Source organism: Hippichthys cyanospilos, chromosome 19 (genome assembly GCF_059441005.1).
Source record: "Hippichthys cyanospilos isolate Australia breed blue-spotted pipefish chromosome 19, RoL_Hcya_1.0, whole genome shotgun sequence".
NCBI lineage: Eukaryota > Metazoa > Chordata > Actinopteri > Syngnathiformes > Syngnathidae > Hippichthys > Hippichthys cyanospilos.
The window spans coordinates 1,699,013-1,725,348 of NC_142387.1; the positions used below are offsets into that span (position 1 = coordinate 1,699,013).

General features: G+C 42.2%; 1 protein-coding gene, 1 long non-coding RNA gene and 1 pseudogene across 2 annotated transcripts; 1 reads left to right on the forward strand and 2 right to left on the reverse strand.

The window, feature by feature from the left end:
- The first annotated feature begins 283 nt into the window (after positions 1 to 283).
- LOC148407604 (uncharacterized) lies at positions 284 to 8,550 on the forward strand. The gene is made up of 3 exons (XR_015863681.1): positions 284 to 1,718; positions 1,802 to 1,989; positions 7,664 to 8,550. It is a non-coding gene; the product is annotated as an uncharacterized LOC148407604 (long non-coding RNA).
- On the reverse strand, positions 3,018 to 3,861 carry LOC148407605 (uncharacterized; annotated as a pseudogene).
- On the reverse strand, positions 8,478 to 25,436 carry plcxd2 (phosphatidylinositol-specific phospholipase C, X domain containing 2). The gene is made up of 8 exons (XM_088402347.1): positions 25,145 to 25,436; positions 19,599 to 19,735; positions 19,405 to 19,524; positions 18,725 to 18,778; positions 18,473 to 18,628; positions 16,655 to 16,765; positions 12,855 to 12,985; positions 8,478 to 9,205 (listed from the first exon to the last, which is right to left on the reverse strand). Exons 1-8 carry the CDS (start codon positions 25,245 to 25,247, stop codon positions 9,025 to 9,027), a joined length of 993 nt encoding a protein of 330 aa, XP_088258473.1. The 5' UTR covers positions 25,248 to 25,436; the 3' UTR covers positions 8,478 to 9,024.
- Positions 25,437 to 26,336: the final 900 nt, after the last annotated feature.

Here is a 26,336-nt window from a genome sequence, read left to right on the forward strand (position 1 = left end):
GACTCTTCTCTTAAGACTCATGTCTTTGAAGCTTCAAATAAAGGAAACCAAAATACAACACAATTTGAATTCCAGATTTTTATTTTTTCTGATTAAATTCTAAAAATTCCACAACCATTGTGTCAGAAGTGGGATAGCTGAAGATCCGTCGGGTGAACCTCCAGTCGTTGGTGGGTGGCCTCTAGGGTCTAATTTAGACTCCCCTCGACCTCAACAAAAGCTCAAGAGACGAAAGGACCGACTCCTCGAGTTGATCCCCTTGACTTCGCGTCTATCCAGCCAACTCAACATTCTTACAAAGATTTGGTGAGATGTACAGTGTTCAATTTTATTTAAATTAAAATTTTTATTGATATTGTTATAATTGAATTAGAAAAAAGGAAAATGTATACATGTATGTATGTTCTAAATTTTTGAACAACCACTGAGTGTTGTCATCCACTTCAGGCTGGGGTAAGGTTTTTTTTCCCGGGAAACCCTAAAAATGAGTTGGTCTTCGGATGTCAAGCGTGACATCAGGGATCTGCTTATTAACAACTCTTACATGATTCAGTTACCGCGCTGTAAAATGATGTGATTTTTGCAGTGTGGGTGGTTGATCAGCTGCTTTTTTCTTTGTGCCTTCAAACAAAGTTATGTCTGTGTCTTATTTGGTTCAGGTTGTTGATTTCTTTTGAGAAAGACACAACTGACTGCTGATTTTCTTATGGAAGGCATACTTCTAAAATGGGACAGCAAAAAGGCTACCTCCCGAAGGGCCAAATGTTGACGACATGGTGAAGAAATATGGTGCAAAATCTGGAGAGAGTTTAAAAGTCTGTCTAAGTTTGGGTTTCTAAAGGGGTTTTATTTTTTGTTTGATACCAAGTAACAGAATTGAGAAAAAGAGAAAAAAAAGAGAAATTGAATTGAAAATTGAGAAAACTTGAAAATGTCAGATTTAAAAGAAATACAATGTCACATGGAATGTTTGTGTTTGAGGGAAAAAGTAGCCCAATGTTGTTTTGACAAGCCATGGCAACGGTTTAACATCTAAGTTGACTGTAGAAGGAAAAAAGAAAGTGGACGATCTTCAAAATGACTATAGAAGGGAAAAAGAAAGTTGATGATGAAAATGAATCTAATGACATGGAACACAAGGCTGGTCACTGTCTTTGCCCTTGTCCTACAGGCACGAGGGACCCGCTCCTCGACTGCTCACCTCCTTTTCCTCTGCCCGAGGTTCCAACATCATCGATGAGGTCACCACAGCCACCACATGTCCTCATGACACCACAGCAGTCGACACTGAGACCACACATATGTGAACCTCAAGGGCCATCACGCACCATTCTTCCAACAAAATGTTTGAGTGACTTGCCTGCCTTCCATCCACACTGGAGGTGTCTTCAACCTCTGTTTGTTTCCACACCTGCACTCATCGACAGCCTAGGAAGATGGAGACTAAACCCAGCTAGTCCAAAAAAGGCCGTGGAATGTGTCATGGATGAGTACATTTCACACAACAAGGGAAAGGCCGTTACATCTGTGGAAAAATGGAAACTGGGTCAAGAACTGCCCTCAAAGGTCACTAAACTGGTAACGCAGGGTCCCCAGGGTGTGGTTTACCCCAGCAGAGCCAGGAGTCTACCCAACAGTTCCAGTCTGACTGAGGGCTAGCGGGAGAAGAGGAGGCGCGGTCGACGGAGACAGAATTTCAACCTCCAGCATTTGAAAAGGTAAGTGACACACATCGCATCAACAATCCACAAATTAAAATGAAAATTGCTATTAATGGACATCGATTTTAAATGTTTTTCAGAGGCCTTCATTTTTTTTGTTAATTGTTTTGGACATTTGGGAAAGGATATCACATTATTTTTTGACTCAGAAGCTACACATTCTGTTGAAGAGTCCAATCTGCCTAACTGTCAAATGGCTGGCCGTCTTATGTGTTCATCTGGCACTGGGGGGAGTTCAGTGGAGGACAGGTTCACAAAATTACTAACGGTAACTGACACTCTACTTCATGTCACTCTAAAACACATTTTTTTATTGTTTAGGGTTTATCTAGTCAACTTATTGGGTAGAGATTTGGTGCTTGCACTGGGTCTCAATCTAATCTTAACAGGTTCGCGGCCGTTGTTAACATGCACAGTGCCACGTGGCAGGTCTGGCTAGGTCAGTGAGTTTGAGGACTCGAATAAAGGATATTTGTGGGGTTTTCTTCAAGCTCTAAGTTCATGTTTCAGTTCCCCTCAGGTCTGTCCTTGTAAGTGTTCTTGTTAGTGTAATTGTGTCCACCTGCCTCTTGTTCCTGTCCAGCTGTTTTGTGTTACCTGATTAGTGTTGAGTGTACAGTATATTTAGTTTCCAGTTTTTTTTCTCTTTTTGTTGGATCATTGTCTCTTATCTAGTCATACCCTGCTTCTTTTTGTCTTGTTACCCGCCTTTCAATATTTTGTAGTTGAGCAGTTTTTTTGTGCATCCTGTTCTTTTATTCCTTTTTTGATTATTAAAATGGCTTACATAATGCACTCCCCAGGCTCGAAACTTCCCTGCACATGGGTCCACGATTCCTGCTGGAATTAGTCCCAACCTTGCTGATCCCTGACACCGACCTTTTCATTACACGTCACACATTTTCAATTCATTTCAATTCAATTCATTACCGCACTGGAAAAAATAAAAATCTTGCCAAGAACAACAGTCTAATTTCTAGTCAAATTATGCTTCTCTGCTTAATTTTAGATATAATGAGTTTATATGCAAAGATGGAAATATCTTGTTTCAAAACAGTGCATCTTGAATATCTTATTAGGTGAGAAAATCTTGCAATGTTCTTTTTTTTGAGAAACATTTTAGATAAATTAAGCCTTTTCTTACTAGTCATGGAGCTTTTATGTTTTTAAGGTTTGGGTTGTATGGTAAATGATGTTGTTTCAATAAACAGACCGATCTTGAATTGAGATAACACAACTTTATTGAATGTTCAGGTCAAAAGACCTATGATTGACATGCAACCACGTCATTGAGGTTATACTTTACTGGAATGTACATGGCTTTATTAAAGTTAACTTAATAATATGGGGTCAAATCTACACATTTCTCAATGTTCACAAAAACATTAGCTTGTGCAATGTGTGGAATCTATACCTCGTAAGACAAATACAGTACTCTTCTTTCCATCAAATTCTCCAAAAATAGAGAAAGGTTGGCATTCAAAACTATACACTGATTCATTTATAATAAAGATGTTTGTCACAAGTGCAAACTCTGGAGTATTGTTGAAAACATTATGGATAACCAAAGATTTTCCACATTTATGTTTATTTCCATTACAATCCACTAGGCAGACGCTACAATTTCAACGTGCTCTCTTTCTAAGAATTGTTTTATCTTTCCTTCAACATAGTGAACATATTTCACCTCAGATACTGGACCTATTTCATTACAAAAAATAGGATGTTTCTCTTGTACATTCTGACTGCATTCATACAGTTGATTGTGCTTCACTAGAAATTTACAAATATTCTTAAAACTACTTTTTACAGCCCACTGCTTGAAAAAGCAATGCTTTGACTCAAAGTGCATACACATATACCTCCCACTTGGACCTAGTGCTTTAATTTGGGAGGGAAGCTGTAGCAGGTAATGTTGTTTGGGTATAATATTTACATCAGGAAACAATTGTTTGAAAGCTCCTAAATGATGCTCAATCAATTACTTCAGCCTAGAAAGAGTTGAGAGTGCAATAATAGGTGAAAACAGAATTGTAACAATCTCCAACAACTGAAGTAAGAATTTTGCGTGGGCATTTTCTCCTGTTGTGTGTATAAGAAATGGCAAAATCTTAAACATAACCAGCATCTGCCCTGCAGATTGTTTAGTTTATTGTTTAGTTTATTAAACAAAATACAACAATTTGAAAATCCTTCTCAACTCATATTCAATTGAATACACTACAAAGACAACATATTTAATGTACAAACTGACAAACTTGCTAGTTTTTTTGCCGAATAATAATTAACTTTGAATTTTATGGCTGCAACAGGTCCAGTAGAAGTTGGAAAGGTGGCAAAAAATACTGAGAAATCTGAGCAAAGCTCATCAAACCCCTATTTGGAACATTCGACATGTGATCAGGCTAATTGGGAACATGATTGGTTATGAAAAGAGCCTCCCCAAACATGCTCAGTCATTCACAAGCAAGGATGGGACAAGGTTCACCACTTTGTCCACAACTGCGTGAGAAAATACTTCAACAGTTTAAGAACAACATTTCTCAAAGCAAAATTGCAAGGAATTTAGGAATTTCACCATCTACAGTCCATAATATCATCAAAAGGTTAAGAGAATCTGGTGAAACCAAGACTGAATGACCGTGACCTTCGATCCCTCAGAGGGCATTGCCTTAAATACTGACATGAGTCCGTAAAGGATATTAACAAATGGGGTCAGGAAAATTTGAGAAAACCATTGTCAGTAAACACAGGTCGTCACTACATCAGTAAGTGCAGGTTAAAATTCTACTATGCAAAGCAAAAGCCGTTTATGAACAATGCTGCCGGGTTTTCTGCGCCCAAGTTCATGTAAAATAGACTCATGCACACAAAAGTGTTTTGTGGTCTGATGAGTCCACATTTCTAATTGTTTTTGGAAAACACTTGACGTCGTGTCCTCCAGACCAAAAAGGAAGCAGTTTTCCCACTTCTATTGAATGTGTTGCAGCCATGAAATTCTAAGTTAATTATTACTGTATTTGGCAAAAAAACAATGAAGTTTATCAGTTTGAACTTAAATATGTTGTCTTTGTTGTGTATTCAATTGAATATGAGTTGAGAAGAATTTTCAAATCGTTGACTTTTGTTTTTATTTACATTTTACACAATTTCCCAACTTCAGCCGAATCCGATTTGTATTTCAGTAATTTCTTAATTGAACACATTTGGAGGGAATCAGACATTGGTTTGTTTAGTGAAAATCGTATCGTATAAAAACTGAAAATTGTGAACAACACAATCTAATGTATGCATCAATGTGCTAAAAAGAATGTAAGACAAGAAGTTTGCTTGGCATTACCTCCAATTTTACTACATTTATATTTTATAAAGAGGTGTTTGGTTCAGTCAATGTAAAAATCATTAATTGCACTGAGCAAATTTATTTTTACAATACAAAAAAAAACGGTAATTCACTTGACTAGGTCAACTATATAACAATGTAAAAACAGAGCGAGAAGAGGATCCTCAAGAGATTTAACATGTAATGACTAGTGAGGAACCATTTCATTAATGTTTTTTTTTTTTTTCAGGTAAAGCTTTTGCATCTTTTCTGAAGCTATGAACACCATCTGAAAAGTTTTAAGCATGTCTTGTCATGTCTAGACTTCATTTATCTAGATCTTTGTCTTAGCTCCAGTGCTTTATTTGGCACACGTAAAGGATGACTCAGAAAACAACATGAGTCATTCCAGACAACGACAATCCTCTGAAGTCATGACAGAATGTGTTTAGGCTGCAGCTTAAGTGAAGATGCGTACTTGTGGGCTGAAACTGATAAGTATAATCTTAAAAAAATGTACTGAGACCTCAAACAAATCCCGAGAAAAACTTTACCCCGTCAACGACTGTAACAATGCAGCATTTTAACACCAAAGCATACAGTACATGCCTAAAAGTAGAGTATATGAGTATAAGAGTATATGATATAACCGGCCAGCGCAGCTGTTGCCGGGTTGTTGCTTCACCACGCTCCAAGCACCCTCGCCATATCTCCTGCTTTCTCATCCTGTGTTCTTCTTTGTCGAGACACTTTGGGTTTGTCCTTTGCGACTTTGATTTGATACCTTACCTTTTGGGACTGTTTTTGTTTCCGTGCCTGGTGTGCGCTTTCAGTTAATAAACTATAATTGACTATCCATTTCCAAGTGTGGCTGCGGGTTTCCGGGTTACTCATAACAGAATAACCCGGCCACAGGCTCTCCTGCGCCGGCCGGTTATAAAGCCTTTGTGGTGGACTGTGAACTCAGCCTAAACAAAAAGCACAAATTAAAAGCTGAAAACAAAAAGCCCAACTTAAAAGCAGAAAACACAAGAGGCCCAACTTAAGAGCAGAAAACACAGCACGAAACCATTACATGGGGGCTGGCACTTCTCTGGAGGCGGCTATGTTTGTTATAGCTAAGGACAATGGTAAATGTAGCACCTGCAGCACCTCCTGCTGTCCGTAATGAAAAACGGTATACATTTTAAACACTGTCTCTTTAAACCACAGGTGTCAAACTCAAGGCCCGGGGGCCAGATCCGGCCCGCCACCTCATCTCACCCGGCCCGCGAAAAGCCCATTCCAATTCATGTTTCCTTTCAAAATATCACATTTGTAAGTCAATTTGAAATTGTTTTGGGGAAAAAGCAAGCACTTTTTGCCTTCACCCTCTCTCTGATTTAAAAACTAGTAGGAAGTGTGACAAATACACCCAAAATGTATTTTATCACAGTCATACCGGCTTTCTGACAGAAACTGTAACTGCAACGTGGCCCTCGATAAGAATGAGTTTGACACCCCTGCTTTAAACAATAATACAATGTAATATGCTTAAAAATTTTTACATAGATAGGCTAAAAAACCTTTCTGGTGCTGCGTCAACACCGGTTTCACAAAATCCTTACTAGGAAGACTCTTGTTTGTTGCCTCAGCTGTTCAAACACTGCAGTAACCATGCGAACAAATCCATATGTAATGGATGTGACATCAGTTGGCACAAAAGAATTGGTGGTATGTGCAGTTTGCGCAACCTTTTGTTTGTATAGTCATGTTAAACATGGTGGCTTGACACAACAGATGTCCTTCCAAGTTGGTACTTGTTTGTTTTTATTTCAACACACACACATTTACAGCACTTGTGTGACAATATTCTCAATGAAATGCAAAAATGCAGGGCACACAGAGACCAACAACCACTCACACTCACAATCACACCTAAGGGGCAATTTGGAGTGTCCAATACACCTGCATGGAAAGGAATGTGAGAGGAGACCAGAGTGCCGGAAGAAGACCCAAGTGAACACGAGGAGAACATGCGAACTCCACACTAGAAGACCAAGTCGAGCCGGAACTGAACCTGGAACCTTTGAACTGTGAGGCAGACGTGCTAACCAGTATTCCACCTACTGATAACCATTGGATCATAAATAGCACTTACTGTGCGAAAGGAAAGAGTGAAGTCACAAAAATATCAAACAATTTATTTTACAAAGCAGCTGCTATATTAAACATAATTGTGATGTATTTTGTTGAAATATTTACAAAAGTCAAGCTGTTTACAAATATAAATTCCAGCAAAACACCAGTAAACAAACACAGATGACATCTCCCAAGATTTTTGTCAGTGTGGGTCAGGCATCTTCAAAGAGTGAGAAATTGTTGGATTTTAAGGATATGCAACTAGATAGTAAGTTGTCCGAATATTTTATGAAGTAAGCAATGTAAAAGGGTGACAAAGCGATTCCTGGGAAGTGAAATGTTTTATGATGGAGAAATTTGAACCTAGACTACTGTATTTTGAATTCCATTCTTTATTGCTTTGAAATTACGTGGCTTTGTGCTCAACTTTGTAGTGCTCACTATATTTCAATTGCACAGCACAAAAACTTGATGCTTGTGTTTTTTTGTTTTCTTTTAGCATGGGAAATTGGTGGTTACTGTCCAGAGGGAGGGCGGAAATGAATGTGCAAGGACCAGTGTAAACAACAGAAGAATGTTTTCCATCACTCAGAGCTGCTCCTTTTACACTGTCACTTGACTGCTGTGGAATGTGGTATTACTCCACAATTAAAGTACTTGTGCTGGTGACTTCTAATAACTGTGTTCAGCTGCATTTGAAGCGATATGAATTGGCAGGGTTGATATGAAAGTGTTTGGAACTATCTGTTCTCTCCATTGAGGGAGGAAAAATATTTTTTTTCTTCTTCCTTCCTTTCAAAATTCCTCAAATCCCTTCCCCTCTACAATTTCATTGTATACTCGCATTATAATGCCAATAAAGGCATTCTATTCTATTTCCCTGCTCAGACCACAGAATGAAGACACTTGCCACTACATGTGCAGTCATAGATAATCACAGTCAACAACACACTTACAAAAATATACACATGCAGACTCTTTTATTGCCATCTGCCCAATGTTGGAGTAAAATATTTAAGTAAACCTTGTCTATATTCCCCCTATATATGAATGACCTAAATAACCTACGCTGACCATGTTGTATGTGATTTATATGCATTGTGGTAAACATAACTCCACATTTGTTCCCTAAAGGTATAGTTGCATGCAGGTCTTGTTTAACCATAGCAAACCCACAAGTCTTTTTTACTTCCATGGTACACTCCAACTTTAGCCTGCAGACAGGCAAGCAATTTAGAGTGTAAACCAGTAAGACTATGATTTTTTTTTTTAATAGGCTGCCATTTGAGCATACACAAAAGTTGACATCGGGATGTCTATGATTAACACTTTTATTTTTTTTAAATACCGCTTTGAATTCTGTTTCAATTTTATGCCTATCCATAATACAAACACAGGCCACATTATACTGTACATCACACTTGCAAAATCTCATTAAATAGAGACAATAAAGTTGAAAAGAATGTTTTGCAAAATTTTGCAAGTTTCCCCAATTCCTTCTTTTTTACCTGTTGTCAGGCTGAGGTTGATATTCTTTAATGGCTTTAGGGAAGCTTCTAAAACCCAACCAAACAAGTTGCAAGGTTGATGGTGTGGGCCTAATAATTACCACCTCATCTGTCACATCTTCTGTCTCTGGTTGTTTTTTTTGGGGGGTGCAGTAGTTTCTTAAAAATTTGAGATATGTGTGCCATGAGAGATGGACTTTCCCCACCCGCTCAGATCAAGACAGAACTTAAGCCTGAACACAAAAGCAGCAAGTGGGTGAATTCACAAGTGAATAAATAATAAACCCCCGAATAATGTATTTCACTAACCATTACAACAACCACAGAAAAAAGTTACCATATGGCAGCGGACCTAGTGTGGTCTTTTTGCTGTCGATCTTGCTTCGTGCTCTTGCTCAGACAACAGTAAGTTATTGAGTTTGATAACAATGTTGGCAAAGTCAGTGAGTTCCACAAAGTCAGAGGTAATTATGTTGACCCCGCCTGATCCCGGCTTCTGGACCTGCACCCAGGACATGATGGTTGGAAGGTTTCTGGTTCAAAGAAAATGAGGAATTCAATTAGAAAATATGGTGTTGATGAATGAAAATTTGTTGTAAAAATCTACTCCTTGAACAGACATATACACATACAATCCTTGATAGCTGCATGTCAGACACCCTTATATCTCAAATATTTGGCTGCAAGAACAAAACCAGGAAGTCAACGTGTTTAAAGGCGATAAACAGTCCTGTTTCCTCAGAGGTGCCAAATTAGAACGCTTGACCCACCAGAGCATCCGTTCATGGTTTTCATGCTTTTCCTTACAAATGTGAACGTAAGGAGTGTATTTGCGCCAACTTGTTTTCGTTATTATCAAGCATTTACTTTTAAGAATCATTGCATGTCAATGAACTTGAGTGCAAATTACTCCATACTCAAGAAAGCATCTTTATCAGAAGAAACTCCTGTCATGTGACGGCGTGGTGGGAAGAAATACCGACGTGATGGCGATCGGATGGACCCAGGTGCAAGAGGCTCAGGAGCAGGAAGTGGGTGTGATAGTCCATATTTATTAATTAAAGGGCAGACAGGAGCAAAAGCGGAAAAAAAACGCATGGCAAAACCTCCCAAATTACAGGGATGCAAGTAACACGGAAAAAAAACAAGCGGGCATGTTGACATGGGGAGACACAGGTGGCATGGAACTGGTGACACAAGACTGATGACATCGACTATGATCCGTCACCTAGCTGTAACAAAAAACGGGCTTACATACACACGCACGCCCCCCCCCCCCCCCACACACACACACACACACACACACATTAATTACTCTGACGCAACAGCTGGGCAGAAAACAATAGGCAAGGGAAGCAGATTGGTGGACACACAAGGGGCAATAAACGCAGGCAGGTGGACCAAATCAGACTAACGCGGGGTGACACGAGAGGAGCTGAAAAAAGAACTACGCAAACCGAAAAGACCAGAACCCCCCAAAATAAACTCACAACCAAAACCCAACAGAACATGAAACCTCCATAAGTTTATGAACCGATTAAAAACATCCATAAGTATAGGATAAGATGAAGGGTTTCTCGACTGTACAAGCGTCTCATGGTGTGCCATTTAGAATTGGAACGTTTGTATTAGTGTGCTATACTGCCCTCTGTTGTACATATGACTCAAGCTCACATTTTAGGCCCTGATTACGCATAACCAGGGCTGCTTGAACCCACATATTCTCCCCACCTTTGGGTGTAAAAAATTCTGCACACGCACATGCTTTGTTTATTGAAAATAAAATTCGCAGTTGCACGAATTCACATATTGTAAATATTTGATTCATTTACAAGTATGTCAAGCCGCTCGGAGGCAGTACTGTCGCCAAATTCTGTCCAATCATAAAAAACTTACATCTTTCAATGTCTCAACATCCTATTTTTGCCATTCCCAAAACTGACAGACATGCACATCTAATAACATTCGTTACCTCTCGGAGTCATTCAAGAACTGACCAGAAATTAAGTGAAAGTCAGTCAGGTAAAACAAAAACAAAAAACTTGAGGGCAAAATAATGGATGCAACAACTAACTACCTAAATTACAACACAGTGTTCCTTCATTTTTTGCAGTTGATGGAGACAGTAAACCCTCAGCTATATATGAATTTTGTGAAGCCCCCTGACAAACGCTGTACGTACATAAAGTGTATAAAATGTTTTAATAAAACCTTGCCTTCCTCTCTTCCCAATGCCCAGTGTTCTCTTAACCATAGTATTTGGGCTGAACAGGCATGAGTCTCTTTTGGGGCAGAATTTTTTTTTTTTTTTTTTTTTTTTTACAACACACAACATACAGTATAACAGAGCATGGCAAGAAGCTGCTAACTCTTCCTGAGTCTCCACAACCCTGAGCCCCAACGCTGCCACCATACTGAACAATAATGCCCTGCAATAGAAGGTTTTTGGAAGCACCAGGCTTAGCCTGTGTTGTTCCTTCTTGTTCCCGTTCCCTGACTGTAGTCAAGAGACTTGCAATTCTCTCTCCAGAGCTGAAGTTGACCTCGGGTTAGTGGCCGTTGCACGTTGACCAAACTGGAGCTTACACACCGCTTCCTCATGCAAAACTTACTTCGTCTGCGCAGCGCCTCAAGCGTCTGCATACATCTGCTCACAGCCTCCCACCCCCTGGACGTATGTCTCTGCACAGATTTGTCACTTACCGTCTCCTTAGGTGCACTGTCCGTAAGAATTGTGAAGATGGGTTGTTGATATTGTCAATTTGTTTTGTATGGCGTTATATTTGTGCCACAATTACGAGCGCGCGGAAAAAAAAAATTGAGCGTTGAAAATAAAACTGAGCGAGCGAAAACAGATTTTGAGCGCCGAAAAAAAGTTATTGAAAAGAACTTTCTGGCTCAAAATTCCTTTTTCCTCGCTCGCAATAGCATTCTCTCGCTCAACATCTCGCTCTCGTTCGCGATACTCCTCCCTCCCTCGCTCAACATCGTGTTTGCTCACCATCGAGCCCTCGCTCGCTCGAGTCGTCCTCTGCGCTCGCTCAGTTCTGCTCACACGTTACGTTTGTGCCACAAAACCAGCCAATCAGAGCTTGTAAAAGCACATTGATTGACAGCTTGGTATCTAATGAGATTGCTTGTTGTGTTCACCCGGAACGAGCAAACGAGAGTGCGTCACATCGACGTGGGCGGGAGGAGGTGGGCTTATATTATTAAAGTACAAAAACTAACAAGGTATTTCTGTCAAATTATACAATACAGTAATAATAATAATATTAAAAGTAATTCCCCAGCCCAAGTCCGTGTTGACGCACTCTTGTTGAGCGAGGGAGGGAGGAGTATCGCGAGCGAGAGCGAGATGTTGAGCGAGAGAGTTCTATCCTGAGCGAGCAAAAAGAAATTTTGAGCGAACAATTTTTTTTCTGTGTTCAAACTCCATCGGTGCACGCTCAAACTCTTATCATTACGAGCTCAATAGTTTCTTGCGCTCAAAATCTGTTTTCGCTCGCTCAGTTTGATTTTCTCCGCTCATTTTTTTTTTTTTGCGCGCTCGTAATTGTGGCACAAATATAACGCCATAGTTTTGGGCCAAAAGTCTTTCATATAATGCCATGATCTTGGTGATGTAGAATGACAAGCAGTGGTTTAGCAAAAAGTGCCTTTATTTGCGCCTGAACATGAATATTATTGGACTGTTAACTTGTTCAGACTCCACATTAAAGTGAGCGTCCAAATGTTATTGCAGTACATCAGGTAGGCGCTGCTGTAAAGCAGTGACATAGAGTGTCGTAAGTACGATATTATCAATGTAAGACAGTCGAAATATTTTTGAAAATGAAACGCGAAGCACTGAAGCTGCAAAATGTGAAGTGCGAAGTTCAGAGGGAATACAGTAAGAATATTTTATATATATTGTAAGAATATTGCAATTAAACATAATTCATTCTACAGAAAAAAAAAATATCTCTTAATAACATTAACTGTCAGCATAGTGCAAATAAAAGGCATAGTGTTGGAACTCAAAATACAACTTATTATATACAACTTCTAAGTAGTGGAATCCATCAATAATACGACTGATAAATTCCGCAAATTATGACATTATAGCTGATCACTGATTTTGCATAAAGTAGCAAATATCGAGATCAAGCCGATCATATGGGCGTAAAGTCCAGTTCTTACCTTTCTACCAAGTAATTCCGTAGCCCCCAAACAAGTCCCCTTGCCACAGTGTTGACCCGGGGTGTGAGGATGGCCTGGGACACATGGAATGTCCCCTGCTTTGTTCTTTGCTTCAGCGTGGTTTCTAGGAACTGGGCAGAAAAAAAAACTTTGCTTACCTTTGTTAAATGCAAATCATAAACACAATACACTGATTCCCTCAAAGCAAAGGGTGGCTAAACACTGAGGCTTGAACCTTCTAAGGTTTCTTTTCTCAATAAGGAGTTTCTTTCTTGTCTCTGTCTCCTAATGCTTGAGAGACCCCCCCCCCCCCCCCCCCCCCCCTTCCAACAAACATCACTCAGGCATAACAACGAATTAAAGAACAAAGACATGTTGGTTTGTTTGTTTTCTGGCTCACATTACAAAGTCAGTTTTACTCCTTTAAGGAAGTAAGACAAAAAAATACAAATAAAAAGATAAAACAATCTTCAAACAAGATAATTGTGCATTAGATGTCTCATTCACATTATAAAGGTCATATAGTGCAGTTTTAACAAAATTACTGACAAAGTCATCCAGTCCCAGTGGTAGTAAACATGTTTGTATGCATAGAAAAGATGCTGTTCAATACTCTTTGACATAGAGATTACGGAATACGAAACAAATTGCGTCCAAAGGACGATTCAACAAAGGACGATTCCGTATCTTACGAGATGGGTGGCAACCCTAGCTGACACCAAATAATCACTGATATAATGGTGCAGCCTGCTACTAATTGTGGGACTCAAGGCAAGTTAGGCAAGCACGATGACGAATGTGTGGGTTTTGCAACTCTGCAATGCAGGAGTATAGTAGTAATGAGTATAGTAGTATTATAGTTAGTGTATTATTATTTTAAAGAAGCTTTTTGAATCTTTAAGTCTCTTATTCCCCCTCCGTGAGCCGTCACCTTGTTGTGGTGTAGTGGATCACGTGTTCCAGTGATCCTAGGAGCTCAGTTGTAGGGGGCTTTATGCCCCTGGTAGTGTCACCCATGACAAACAGGTCCTAGATGAGGTTCCAGACTAAACACGGCTCAGAAGACCCCATATGATGAGGAAAATAAATATTCTCACGTTTTCCTCGCCCAGACACGGGTCACCGGGGCCCCCCTCTAGAGCCAGGCCTGGAGGTGGGGCTCGTTGGCGATCGCCTGGTGGCCGGGCCTGCACCCATGGGGCCCGGCCGGTCTCAGCCGGAAGAGACGACGTGGGTCCCCCCTCACATGGGCTCGCTACCTGTGGAAGGGGCCATAGGGGTCGGGTGCAAAGAGAGCTGGGCGGCAGCCAAAGGCGAGGACCTTGGCGCACCGATCCCCGGCTACAGATGCTAGCTCTTGGGACATGGAATGTCACCTCTCTGGCAGGGAAGGAGACTGAGCTGGTGTGCAAGGCCGAGATGTTCTGACTAGATATAGTTGAACTCGCCTCCACACACAGCTTGGGCTCTGGCACCAGTCCTCTCTGGAGGGGTTGGACTCTCTTCCACTCTGGAGTTGCCCGTGGTGAGAGGTGCAGAGCTGGTGTGGGCATTCTTGTTGCCCCCCAGCTCACCGTCTGTACATTGGGGTTTACCCCAGTGGACGAGAGGGTAGCCTTCCTCCGCCTTCGGGTGGGGGTGGGCGGCTCCTGACTGTTGTTTGTGCCTATGGGCCAAACAGCAGTTCAGAGTACCCACCCTTTTTGGAGTCCTTGGAAGGTGTGCTGGAGAGCGCTCCCCTTTGGGGACTCCCTCATTCTGCTGGGGGACTTCAATGCTCACGTGGGCAATGACAGTGAGACCTGAAGGGGTGTGTTTGGGAGGAACGCCCCCCCAATCTGAACCCGAGTGGTGCTTTGTTATTGGACTTCTGTGTTTGTCACGGATTGTCCATAATGAACACCATGTTCCAACATAGGAGTGTCCATATGTGCACTTGGCACTGGGACACCCTAGGCCGCAGTTCGATGATCGACTTTGTGGTTGTATCATCGGATTTACGCCCCCATGTTTTGAACACTTGGGTGAAGAGAGGGGTGGAGCAGTCAACTGATCACCACCTGGTGGCGTGTTGGCTCAGATGGTGGGGGAGGATGCTGGCCAGACCTGGCAGGCCCAAACGTATTTGAGGATCTGCTGCGAACATCTGGCAGAGTCCCCTGTCAGAAGGAGTTTCAACTCCCACCTCCAGCAGAATTTGTCCCACGTCCCAGGGGAGGTGGGGGACATTGAGTCCGAGTGGACCATTGTTTCGCGCCTCCACCGTCGAGGCGGCTGATCGGAGTAGTGGCCGTAAGGTGGTCGGTGCCTGCCGTGGTGGCAATTCCCGAACCCGCTGGTGGACACCAGCGTTGAGGGATGCCGTCAAGCTGAAGAAGGAGTCCTATCGGGCCTTTTTGGCCTGTGGGACTCCAGGGGCAGCTGACAGGTACTGGCTGGCCAAGTGGAGTGCGGCTTCAGCGGTCGCCAAGGCAAAAACGGGTGTGGGAGAAATTCGGTGAGGCCATGGAAAGCGACTTCCGGACGGCTTCGAAGAAATTCTGGTCCACCATCCAGCTTCTCAGAGGGGGGAAGCAGTGCACCATTGACACTGTGTACAGTGGAGATGGGGCATTGCTGACCTCAACTCGAGACGTTGTGAACCGGTGGGCATAATACTTCGAAGAACTCCTCAATCCCACCGACACGTCTTCCTCTGAGGAAGCAGAGCCTTCGGGCCCCAAGGTGCACTCTCCCATCTCTGGGGCTGAGGTCACTGAGGTGGTCAAAAAACTCCTTGGTGGCAAGGCCCCGGGGGTGGATGAGATCCGCCTGGAGTTCCTGAAGGCTCTGGCTGCTGAAGGGCTGTCTTGGCTGACACGCCTCTTCAGCATCGCGTGGACATCGGGGACAGTGCCCCTGGATTGGTAGACTGGGGTGGTGGTCCCCCTTTATAATTAGGGGGACCGGAGGGTGTGTTTCAACTACAGAGGAATCACACTCCTCAGCCTCCCCGGTAAGGTCTATTCAGGGGTGCTGGAGAGGAGGGTCCGCCAGGAAGTCGAATCTCAGATTCAGGAGGAGTAGTGTGGTTTTCATCCTGGCCGTGGAACAGTGGATCAGCTCTACACCCTTGGCAGGGTCCTCGAGGGCCATGGGAGTTCGCCCAACCAGTTTACATGTGCTTTGTGGACTTGGAGAAGATATTCGACCGTGTCCCTCGGGGATCTCTGTAGGGGGTGCTTCGGGAGTATGGGGTACCGGATGCCCTGATACGGGCTGTTCGGTCCCTGTATGACCGATGTCAGAGCGTGGTCCGCATTTCCGGCAGTAAGTCGAATTCGTTTCCAGTGAGGGTTGGACTTCACCAAGGCTGCCCTTTGTCACCGATTCTGTTCATTACCTTTATGGACAGAATATCTAGACGCAGCCGAAGCGTTGAGGGTGTCCGGTTTGGGAGCCTCAGCATTGCATCTTTGCTTTTTGCAGATGATGTGGTGCTGTTGGCTTCTTCAGGCCGTGACCTCCAACTCTCACTGGAGCAGTTCACAGCCGAGTGTAAAGCGGCTGGGATGAAGATCAGCACCTTCAAATCTGAGATCATGGTCCTCAGTCGGAAAAGGGTGGAATGCCACACATAACTTTTATATGTTTGTTGTTAAAAGATGAAATGAGACTTTGTTTGCTGTTTGTAAAGAGTATTTTAATGATGTCAATAACTAGCTGATGACTGGTTGGATATTATTAAGAAATGTCTTTTTCAAATAGGGAATTCACTACCCAAACAATAGTGTAACTTATCTGCAATATTTTAAACTTACCTGAATGAGCTTGCTGGGTTCAGTGGTGTTTGCCCATGGTGCAGGGATCTTGTGGCCAGGCCACATGACAGGGACACACTGAGCTGATGGATGATGGTAGAAAACAATTACCTGTGGAGTGACAGCATATTTAAAGCTTTCATCTTAATCACAGGCAAGGAGTGTGGTAATGGTAACTTAGTTACTGTACTGATTACCCTACTTGCTTTGACAAAGTAATGTAGCTGTTTCGCTGATAATTGCTTCAAAAAGCAATTAAGTTTAAGATTTCAAGTTACTCTAATGAATACATTTCGCAAATAAAAACGATGTCTTGTTTTGTCATTTTATCGGAAGTGTGTTTTTTAATAGTGAGTGATGTTAAAGAACAAATTTCCTTTTTATTAAAAAAAAAAAAAAAAAAAAGATAATACGGGGCCCTGTTATACAGAGCCCTTCTCATGCTAGGGTAGTAGTAGTTGTAGTACTGGGAACACCCGAGTGAATACACTGTACATCTCAGTGCCAAGAGAAAGAGACCTCCATAATGAAAACTCTCACTCTCATGTTCGCCAAAGCCGTCGAAGCCCAGCCTTCGCCGCCTGCATTTTATTCATTCAGCAAAGCATTGCATATTACAAGACATAAAAACAGTGGTTTCAGTTCACACTTTACTGTGTCAACAGCTTTATCTAAGAACTGGAGCGAGATGAATTAGGACTGCATAGATAGATAGCAATGCATGCTATTCTAGACAAGAAATAAACACATAATGACAACAACCTAATATATGATTTCCTTAACAAGGAAGCAGTTTGAATTTTTGGACAAAAACATGGATTATTGTGTCTGCAGTGTCAGACTCAGAAGATAACTAATGAGGCTGGGACTGTCAAGGCTCCGTTTTGTTTTTCTTGGTTTAATTGTCACACAATTAAAATTAGGGGCCAGTGTATAAGCTCCATTCTTTAATTTTGGTTTGTCTGGTTAAGTGGTCACTCGGTGGCAGTATAGGCTGGTGGAGTAGTTTTGAGGAAGCAGTTAGCAGCATATTGAGATACAGGTATTTGGGCAGCCAGGTGTATGGGTAGGTGTAACATTTTTACCGCTTCACATAATTTCTCTATGCTTTAGACATTCACTCATTCCAGCCTAGATTATCATGTCCACAATTCATAGTGCCAATAGATGGAAACCATTTCCCAACAGTCATCATCGGTCAGACCTCATCATTCGTTCATCATTCCACCACAACACATCAAAAAACAAGACCCATCCCGCAGTCAAGCGAGTGGCTAAAAGTGTCAGGATTAGTCACTACAATGTGCAGAATACATATTCCTCATTATACATTTTGGGTGGCACTGTGGAAGTCACTTCCAAAAGCGCTATTTTCACACTGCAACCTCAAGTGATGCAATTCCGATTTCTTTGCCTCTATCCAACCTGTATCTGATCTTTTGATGGCAGTGCGAATGGCACATATATGATTTTTTCATATGCGACCCAGGCCACTTGGATATGTGGTACTAAATCTTATATATATATATCAGATTTTTTGATGTGAAACTTCAGTCTGAATGGTCAGGTTGCATTCTTTCAGCTCCCACGTAACTAACGATGTCACAATTCTGCACTCATAAAGGCGGAACAGCTTAGAAAAAACACTAGCGGACCAGATGAAGAAGTTTGAAAATATCCTGAGAGAGGGAGAACAAAGTGTATTTTGTGTGTGTGTGTGTGTGTGTGTGTGTGTGTGTGTGTGTGTGTGTGTGTGTGTGTGTGTGTGTGTGCGTGTGTGTGCATGTGTGTCTCACGTATATGTATTGAGACCCTTACCTGGGATTTGTTTTTCCAGAGATAGTTAAGAGTGATGGTCTCCACTTCACAGTTTTTACAGAGTTTAGTGCCAAACACTTCCTGAAGCATCTGGATGAGGTATTCATGGTGCGCCAACCCCATTGCATAGTAGTGGTTGAAATCCAAGAAAATTACCTGTCTCAAACATCAATTAGTTGATCTGATGACGTCACATAACTAACTATGATTCATTTTTGAAGCTGGTGATTTATATAAAAATGCAAACTTCACCTCTTTGCTGTGGTTGCACAAGAAGGAGTTGATTTCCATGAGGCCATCTCTCACCTTATACAGCAGGGGAATACATGTCACTCATACTGCACAATAAATTAAAAGTACTATGAAAAAGCGTGATCTCACGTCAGCCATGAAACTGAGCTTTTTATATACGAGCAAAACTATGTAAAAATACCATCAATCGAGATTAGACTAAATGATTGCCACAACGTAGAACATAACATTAAAAAAATAACTAACTGGCGCAGACAGAACTCTGATCTCAACCCTATGAAACATCTTTGGGATGAACAATAATGAAAATAATTGTGCATTGTGGTTATAGTTTCTTTCGCAGGGCCGTTATAAGTGGGTCAAAGTCAAATTTTTTTAAAGTCAAAATGTTTTAAAGTACAGTATTATCTTCAAACATTTACCTAGACTTTAAATCAGAGGGCAATTAAAAAAACAACAACAAAAAACTATTCAAAAGGGGGAATGGTAACAAAAATGCTTGTTGCATTGCCTGTTAAATTTTGCAAGTTTGGTATTTTAGTCAGAAAATTTAAGTCATAAATAGCATTTTGTGGGCCACAAAAAAAAATTGATGTGGCAGGCCATATCTGGCCCCCTGGCCTTGAATTTGACACTTGTCTCCTACATTACATACTGTATAGTGTTTTTCCTTCGCCCACCTTATGTCCAAACAGACCATGAATGAAGTAGATCTCAAGCCCTGACTCGCCTGGTTTCGAAGAGACCCTGAGATCAAAGTAGCGAATACCTGCATCCAGTTGCTCTTTAAACGTCAGGTTCTGCAGAAATATAACAGAGCAAAAGTGTGACACCCGCTTACATTGGAATCTAGTCTGAAATCCAGAATGTGTACCTGGGTCATGGACCACTTCACCATGACCTTCTTGGCTAAAACACTGAACATGGTGGCCAGATACTTTACATAGACCCTTTGATCAGGACCAACGGGTGCATGCACATCCACCCAGTAGGTGAATGAGTCGTGAGACCCTGGAGGAAAGCAGAAGAAGAGCGTGAAGTGATGGACAGATGAGTGCAAGAAACAAGACCAGTGGCGGAGTCAGATGATAAGAATTTGGAGTATGAAATCGCAAAAGAAGACTTTCACAATCTAAAGACGCAATGGTTCAAATGTATGTAATTTGTGGCGGGAGAAGAATGTGAGTACATATTATGTTACCGTTTGCTGTAGTTATTTATGTGAATTTCTCCAGAACAAATTGCTATTTCTGAAAAAAAAAAGGGGGGGGGGGGGGGGGGCAACTTCAGATCCAAATGCCCTTAAACACATTATGACATTATGAGGTCAAGAAATGCAAACTTTGCTTTTTGACCTGCACCCATGGGGCTCAGCTGGGCTCAGCTTGGAGCGGTATCATGAGGCAAAAACAGCTGGTCATTAAATTTAGTAATTAGGTAATTACATTTATAATAATGTAATGTATTCATTTTTAATGAAAAATACTCTAAATCTTACAATATTGTAACTTCAAAGTGAGTAGGCATGCTCTATTTCACTCTCATCTGATAGACCATATGACTAATACATAAAAAAAAATCCTACTTCATACATATAACAAATCCTATTTCATACTCATCCAAAGTCTGCTCAACCCTGTGAGCAGAAAAGCTGCAGCTTTTGATTTTTTCTTTCAGACGAGCGCCCTCTTCTGCATAGAGCCATGATTTTACTTATCTAAGCTCTAAATACTTCAATAGAACTTCTCCTCCCCAGTTTTAGGATAAAATTGCGTGCCATGACGCCCCGATGACCCGGACGGCTGATCTGGGTGAGGGTGAAAGTCCGCGATCAAGTTGGGGTCCACAACTTGGTGAGCAGGGTTCCATGACCGCTCCTCTGGGCCATACCCTTCCCAGTCAACCAGGTACTGAAAGCCTCTGCCTCGATGATGGGAACGAAGCAGCCGCTGGAGCCTGTATACTGGGCCTCCATCAATGAACTGGGGAGGTGGGGGAGGCGGAGCCACCGGAACCAGGGGACTGTCAACAAGCGGCTTGGCCCGGAGACGTGGAAGGTCAGGTGGACCCACATTGAGCAGGGAAGCGTGAGGCGCACTGCTACAGGACCTAAAATCCTCTGAATTGGGAAGGGACCAATGAAGCGGGGCGCCTGCTTGTTGGCGGCTACGTGGAGGGGTAAGTTCTTGGTTGACAGCCAGATCTTCTGACCCACTTGCTACGTCGGCTGCGGAGAATGTCAGCTGTTGCCCTGATGCAGCGTCAGAACTTCTTCCAGAAGGAGAATGAGAATTGCAGGCCAGCAGGGGGGCTGATGAGTAGGTTTGTGTTAGCTGCAGACAGGGCAGGCTTTGATGAACTCCCACACATTCTTTTCCAATGTAGCCCACCAAAACCTTTTCAGGACATCCACCGTTCGCTGGACTCCTGGATGACAGGTCAGCTTCGAAGAGTGTGTGCACTGGAGAACTTCGGAATGAAGGGCGTCAGAGACCAACAAGCAGTTAGCCATACAGCCGCTGGGGATGGGTTGCCCTCTGACTGCAGCCTTTACCCTCTCCTCAACCTCTCAAGTTAACATTCCGAGAATGCATGGTGGGGGCAGGATCGGCTCAGGCTCCTTGCTCAGGCTGTAGTCATGCTCGAACTGCCTTGAGCGGGCATCAGGCTTCGTGTTCCGGGATCCGTGTAGGAGAGGGTAAAGCAGAAACCGGGTGGAGAACAATTCCCAACGACCTTGGCGTGAATTCAGCGTCTTAGCCGATCAGATGTACTCAATGTTCTTATGATCGGTCCACACCAAGAAAGGGACCTGGGTACCTTCAAGCCAGTGTGGCCACTCCTCCAAAGCCATCTTGACTGCCAGAAGTTCTAATGACTGCCAATGACTGCTAATGAGTCATTGAGGTAGGTTTCCATTGCCTTGCACTCCGGACGAGACAATGAATATAAATGGCCTTTTGGGGGCGTCGTTCCTGGCAGTAGGTCAATTGCACAGTAATATGGGTGATGCGGGGGAAGGGAAGTGGCTCGGATCTTGCTGAACACAGGGCGAAGGTCATGATACTCTGGCGGAACACTCCAGATGTCTGGCTGAGGGGATGAGACTGCACAGGGTCCTGGGACCGATGCTTGTTGGAGGCAAGTGAGGTGACTGGACGGGCCCCAGCTGAGGATGTTTCCTGTCTCCCAGTTAATGTGGGGGCTGTGGCATTTCAGCAAGGAGATTCCCAGGATCATTTGGAATGTTTGGCTGGTCCAGGATATGGAACTGAATCTTTTGCCGGTGGTTGCCTGACAGGTGCATAGGACGGGGGACTGTCTGGCAGGTGATCCTTGAGCTGGCGTAGCCGGTCGACGGTAACCCGCCACCTCCGAAGAAGCTGCCCACCTACGCGGTGCCTCTCTTTGTTGCTCGCGCCGTCAATGCTGCAGCCGAATGTTGCTAAACTGATTACGCCATCCAGGGCGGTGGGAAGCTCATGGGAAACTAATTCGTCTTTCAGATGGCAGGAGAGTCCATGCAAGAAAGCGTCAATTAGAACGGCATTGTTACACCCATTCTGACTGGTTCCGGTTCGAATGTCGCTGGAATACAAGATAGCGGTACAAGTGGATGAAATGAGAGTCCTCTGCAGGGTGTCCGTGCTCTCCCTTAGAGATAGGCTCGGTCATCCCCAGATAGTGTCGAGCAGCTGTTCCTCCGCATTGAGAGGAGACAGTTCAGGTTGCTGGGACATCTGGTTCGGATGCCTCCCTGACTCTCGGTCATAAAGCATTATCAACATCATGAAGTTGAGTGAAAAAATAGCAAGATGTGCAAAGCTGTCATCATGGGAGATTACTGATCAATGGTGTTGGGCAAGACTGTAATGCATTATACAATTCTTACTGTAATTTCAAAGTAATGAAGGAATCTAGAAAAAGCTTTTTGCCTTAAACTAGTTCCTAGTGTGTTCGTTTTTGTTGAAAGATCGCCCATACCACAACATAGTGAAACAATATATTTAATCCAGACAGAGTGGGAAAGTACACGAGGCCTTGGGCCAGTCCTCCCACAGGTCGGAGCAGAAAATGGCAACATTTCACCTTCCACATTCAGTTCTTATACCCTTTTGGGGCATGTAGTCCCACTGTGGAATGCAGGTGTGTGTGTGTGTGTGTGTGTGTGTGTGTGTGTGTGTGTGTGTGTGTGTGTGTGTGTGTGTGTGTGTGTGTGTGTGTGTAAGGGTCTGTTTGCATCCCTTGGTGTAAGGTGTCTTCAAAAGTCTTTGTTCTGCCGGCCATTCTTTGAAGTGGGAGGAAGTCTGAGCACCATCAACCCTGAATGATATCTTCTCTTGAGGGCCACAGCTAGCCTTTTGCTCCTGGTGGAATGTTGTGTCGGGGGATGCTATCTGTTCCTTTTGGAGGTGACGACTTGTCTTTATTTCTCCTGAGCCAAGACCATATCTGCTGTATACTGATATTATGTCGTCTCAATCTTTATTAGAATAACACAGTTCCATGTACACACTATTTTATTGATATATTGGATTTGAAAAATACTGTATGTATTCCTTCAATAATAAGTTACATTACACTATTACTGTATTTGACATGTAATGCATTACACTACTATTGCATTACTTTTTTTATTACACTCATCATCATAACTGAAAATATGGATTTGCCATTCTAAATGTAACTCATTACACACCCAGTGAAAGGTTGGCTTAAGCATGAAAACAGTATACATCATTTCGTCTTGTATTTTAATCCCCCTATTAGCTTCACAGCATGTTGATGCATTTTTTTATGCTGTAGGCAAAAACAGTTAGTGCATTTCACAATTTCAATGTTTATATTAAAATTCATGTTCACGCACGGGGGCTTGACTTCGGGCTACGGTCGGCGTCCGCTCGCGTGTAGCCTCTCCTTCCGCGTGACAAGTTTAGTTTATCGTTTAACTCTTCTTCGCCTTTGTTTTGTTCCTTTACGTACATTCTTTCAATGTATACTTGATTTTCTCCAGTTTTAAGAAAAACATGGTGTCTCTAAGCCACTGGGATGGGGAAGGATATTTAGCAATTTCCATTGCAGCAGTAAGGACCGTCTTGCCAGTAAGGATGTATATGCAATAATATACTTTTGTATAGAACTTAGTGTACATGTCGCATCAGGAATCCCAAAAAATGGCAGTCAGCGGGCAAGCCTGCAGATTTACTCCAAGGACAGTGGACATAATGGAAAAATAGTCAGTCCAACAGCCCTTCAGCTCAGGGCAAAGAAAAAAAACATATGGCTAAGATGACAGAGATAGCCATGGCATTCTTGTCGTTATCTCTGATGAACTGAAAGTAAAGGGTGTCTCTCCATCTTGTGTACAGACTTTTCTCCACTCCTTTGGGGGGGGGGGCACACCACTTTCAGGCTAAAAACGCATTGTAATGCACTGCGTTCCTCTCATTTGTAACGAGTACAATATTACTATTTTTTTGTGTAATGTATTACACTACCACGTAACTACAAAAACGAATGCATTACAATAATTACATCACTTTTGTAATGCATTACACCCAAAACTGCTGATCAATAATTACAAAAGAGATTTTTGGTGTATGCATTGTTGAAATTAAAGCGAAATTATCTACCTGAAGCTGCATTACTGCATGTTAAATACGTAATTGTAAAATAACAGCTAATTAACATTTACAGTACTAGTCAAAATTCTGGACACGCCTTCAGTCCCAAATAGATGAAAATGCATGACTATTTCCTTTTTCTGATCTAAAATTACAAAATAGATTTTTTGTGTCTGCATAGTGCCCCACCTAACCTGTAAAGGACTTATGTCAAAATTCATGCACATTTAATTGCAAATTATTTGTTTGAGAAATGTGAAAAACGTTTGGCATTAAAGAATTTTTTTTTTCATCAATTGACAATGCAGGGGTGCGGCCAAATGGTGGCCAGTGGTGACCATGGCCACTCCTTGCCATTCTCTGGCCACCCCTTTAATCACACAAACTCCTGTGTGAAAATTATGATACCTGTGATTTTCCTGACATTTACCTACATGCAGTATTTATAGAGACATTGCTACCTGCCAGTTATTTATATTAAGTGTATACAGTACTTGCAATCAAATTCTTTCATTAAATGAAACCCAGACTGTGCATTGCATCCCAGGCCACTCCTCACAGCGGTGTCGTGACTCCTTAAGTTTGTGTGTGTGTGTGTTTGTGTGTGTGTGCGTGTGTATATATATATATATATATATATATATATATATATATATATATATATATATATATATATATATATATATATATATATATGCAAATGAAAAACATATGTCTTAGTATTGTTGCAGGGAATTCTCACAGGTTTTCACTATGCACCAACGGAAATCCAAGATGCATTCAGAAGTTTACTCACCAGGAACTGCAAGCTGTTTGAGTGGCATAATAGTGAGTTTGGGGGGCAGCGAGCCCATCCAATCTGCGTTGACATTCCCAATCCCAGCAGGTCGTGTCTTCATGCCTGCATGCAAAGTCCAATAAACCAAGAAAGGAATCTCCTCTGTGCAGCAGGTGCAAAGTGTCCAACGTGCCCCTTCCACCAATGTTTGTACATCATCTTGGGATGTTAAATGTGAGTGGATCAATATTGCCTTCCTCTTCACTGGTCACTGGAGCAAGTTCTAGTTTTGTTAGACCATGCAGTACAAGGTAGTGACGATGCGCGTTAACGACCTCAGTAATCCGCTTAGGAAGACATTCCACTCATTATCCTTGGACACCCAGCTGTCTCTTATCCCAGGATGTAAAGACCACGCTGAGGCACGACACCTCAAATGTATGGATAATTGACTTTCCTTTTTTCATTCTTTGTTGTAATGCATTGACCGAAATTGTTGGAAATGTATTTCAAAAAATTAAAGAAAACACAGGATTAGTATAATGATAACGACAACAACATCATGCATTGTGTCATCAAATTCCCTCTGAATTAGGTGAGGAGTTATATTAAATACAGTAAATTAGTTTCAACTATGAAGTAATGCTTTTAAACATACTTAACTCTACCGTGTTCAGGCTTAGCTGCATGAATGAACTAATAATGTTGGTAACCCGTTATTGGGAGAAAAAAAGCCACATAATTATATTGCCACTTGCCTAGCCCTGGCATTTACACATTATCTTCTGTCTCTACGGCCATAATACCACCTTGTTTGGAAAATGGTTATACAGTATCACTAAAACTGTTTATAGTGATATACATGCAAATGAAATGAAAGCAAAGTCCACCAGAACAAATTTTGCTGTGAAATGTAAAACCAATCTCTGTCAAACACAACTTACTGAGATGATGCGCTGTAAATGGTCTATGCAAACAGTGGCTAACTCCTTTCAGAGGTTCTCATTACTCCATATGAGGATCCTTCTTCGTCTTCTAATAGGATGCACAGTGGCAGAGTGGTTAGCGAGTCCAGTTCTATGGTCCCTGGTTTGCTTTCGACCCCGTGCCCGTGTAGGTTTTCCTCGGGCACTCCGGTTTCCTCCCACAATCTCCAAAACATGCAAGATAGGGCTATTGGACATTCCAAATTACCCTTGGGTGTGTTTGT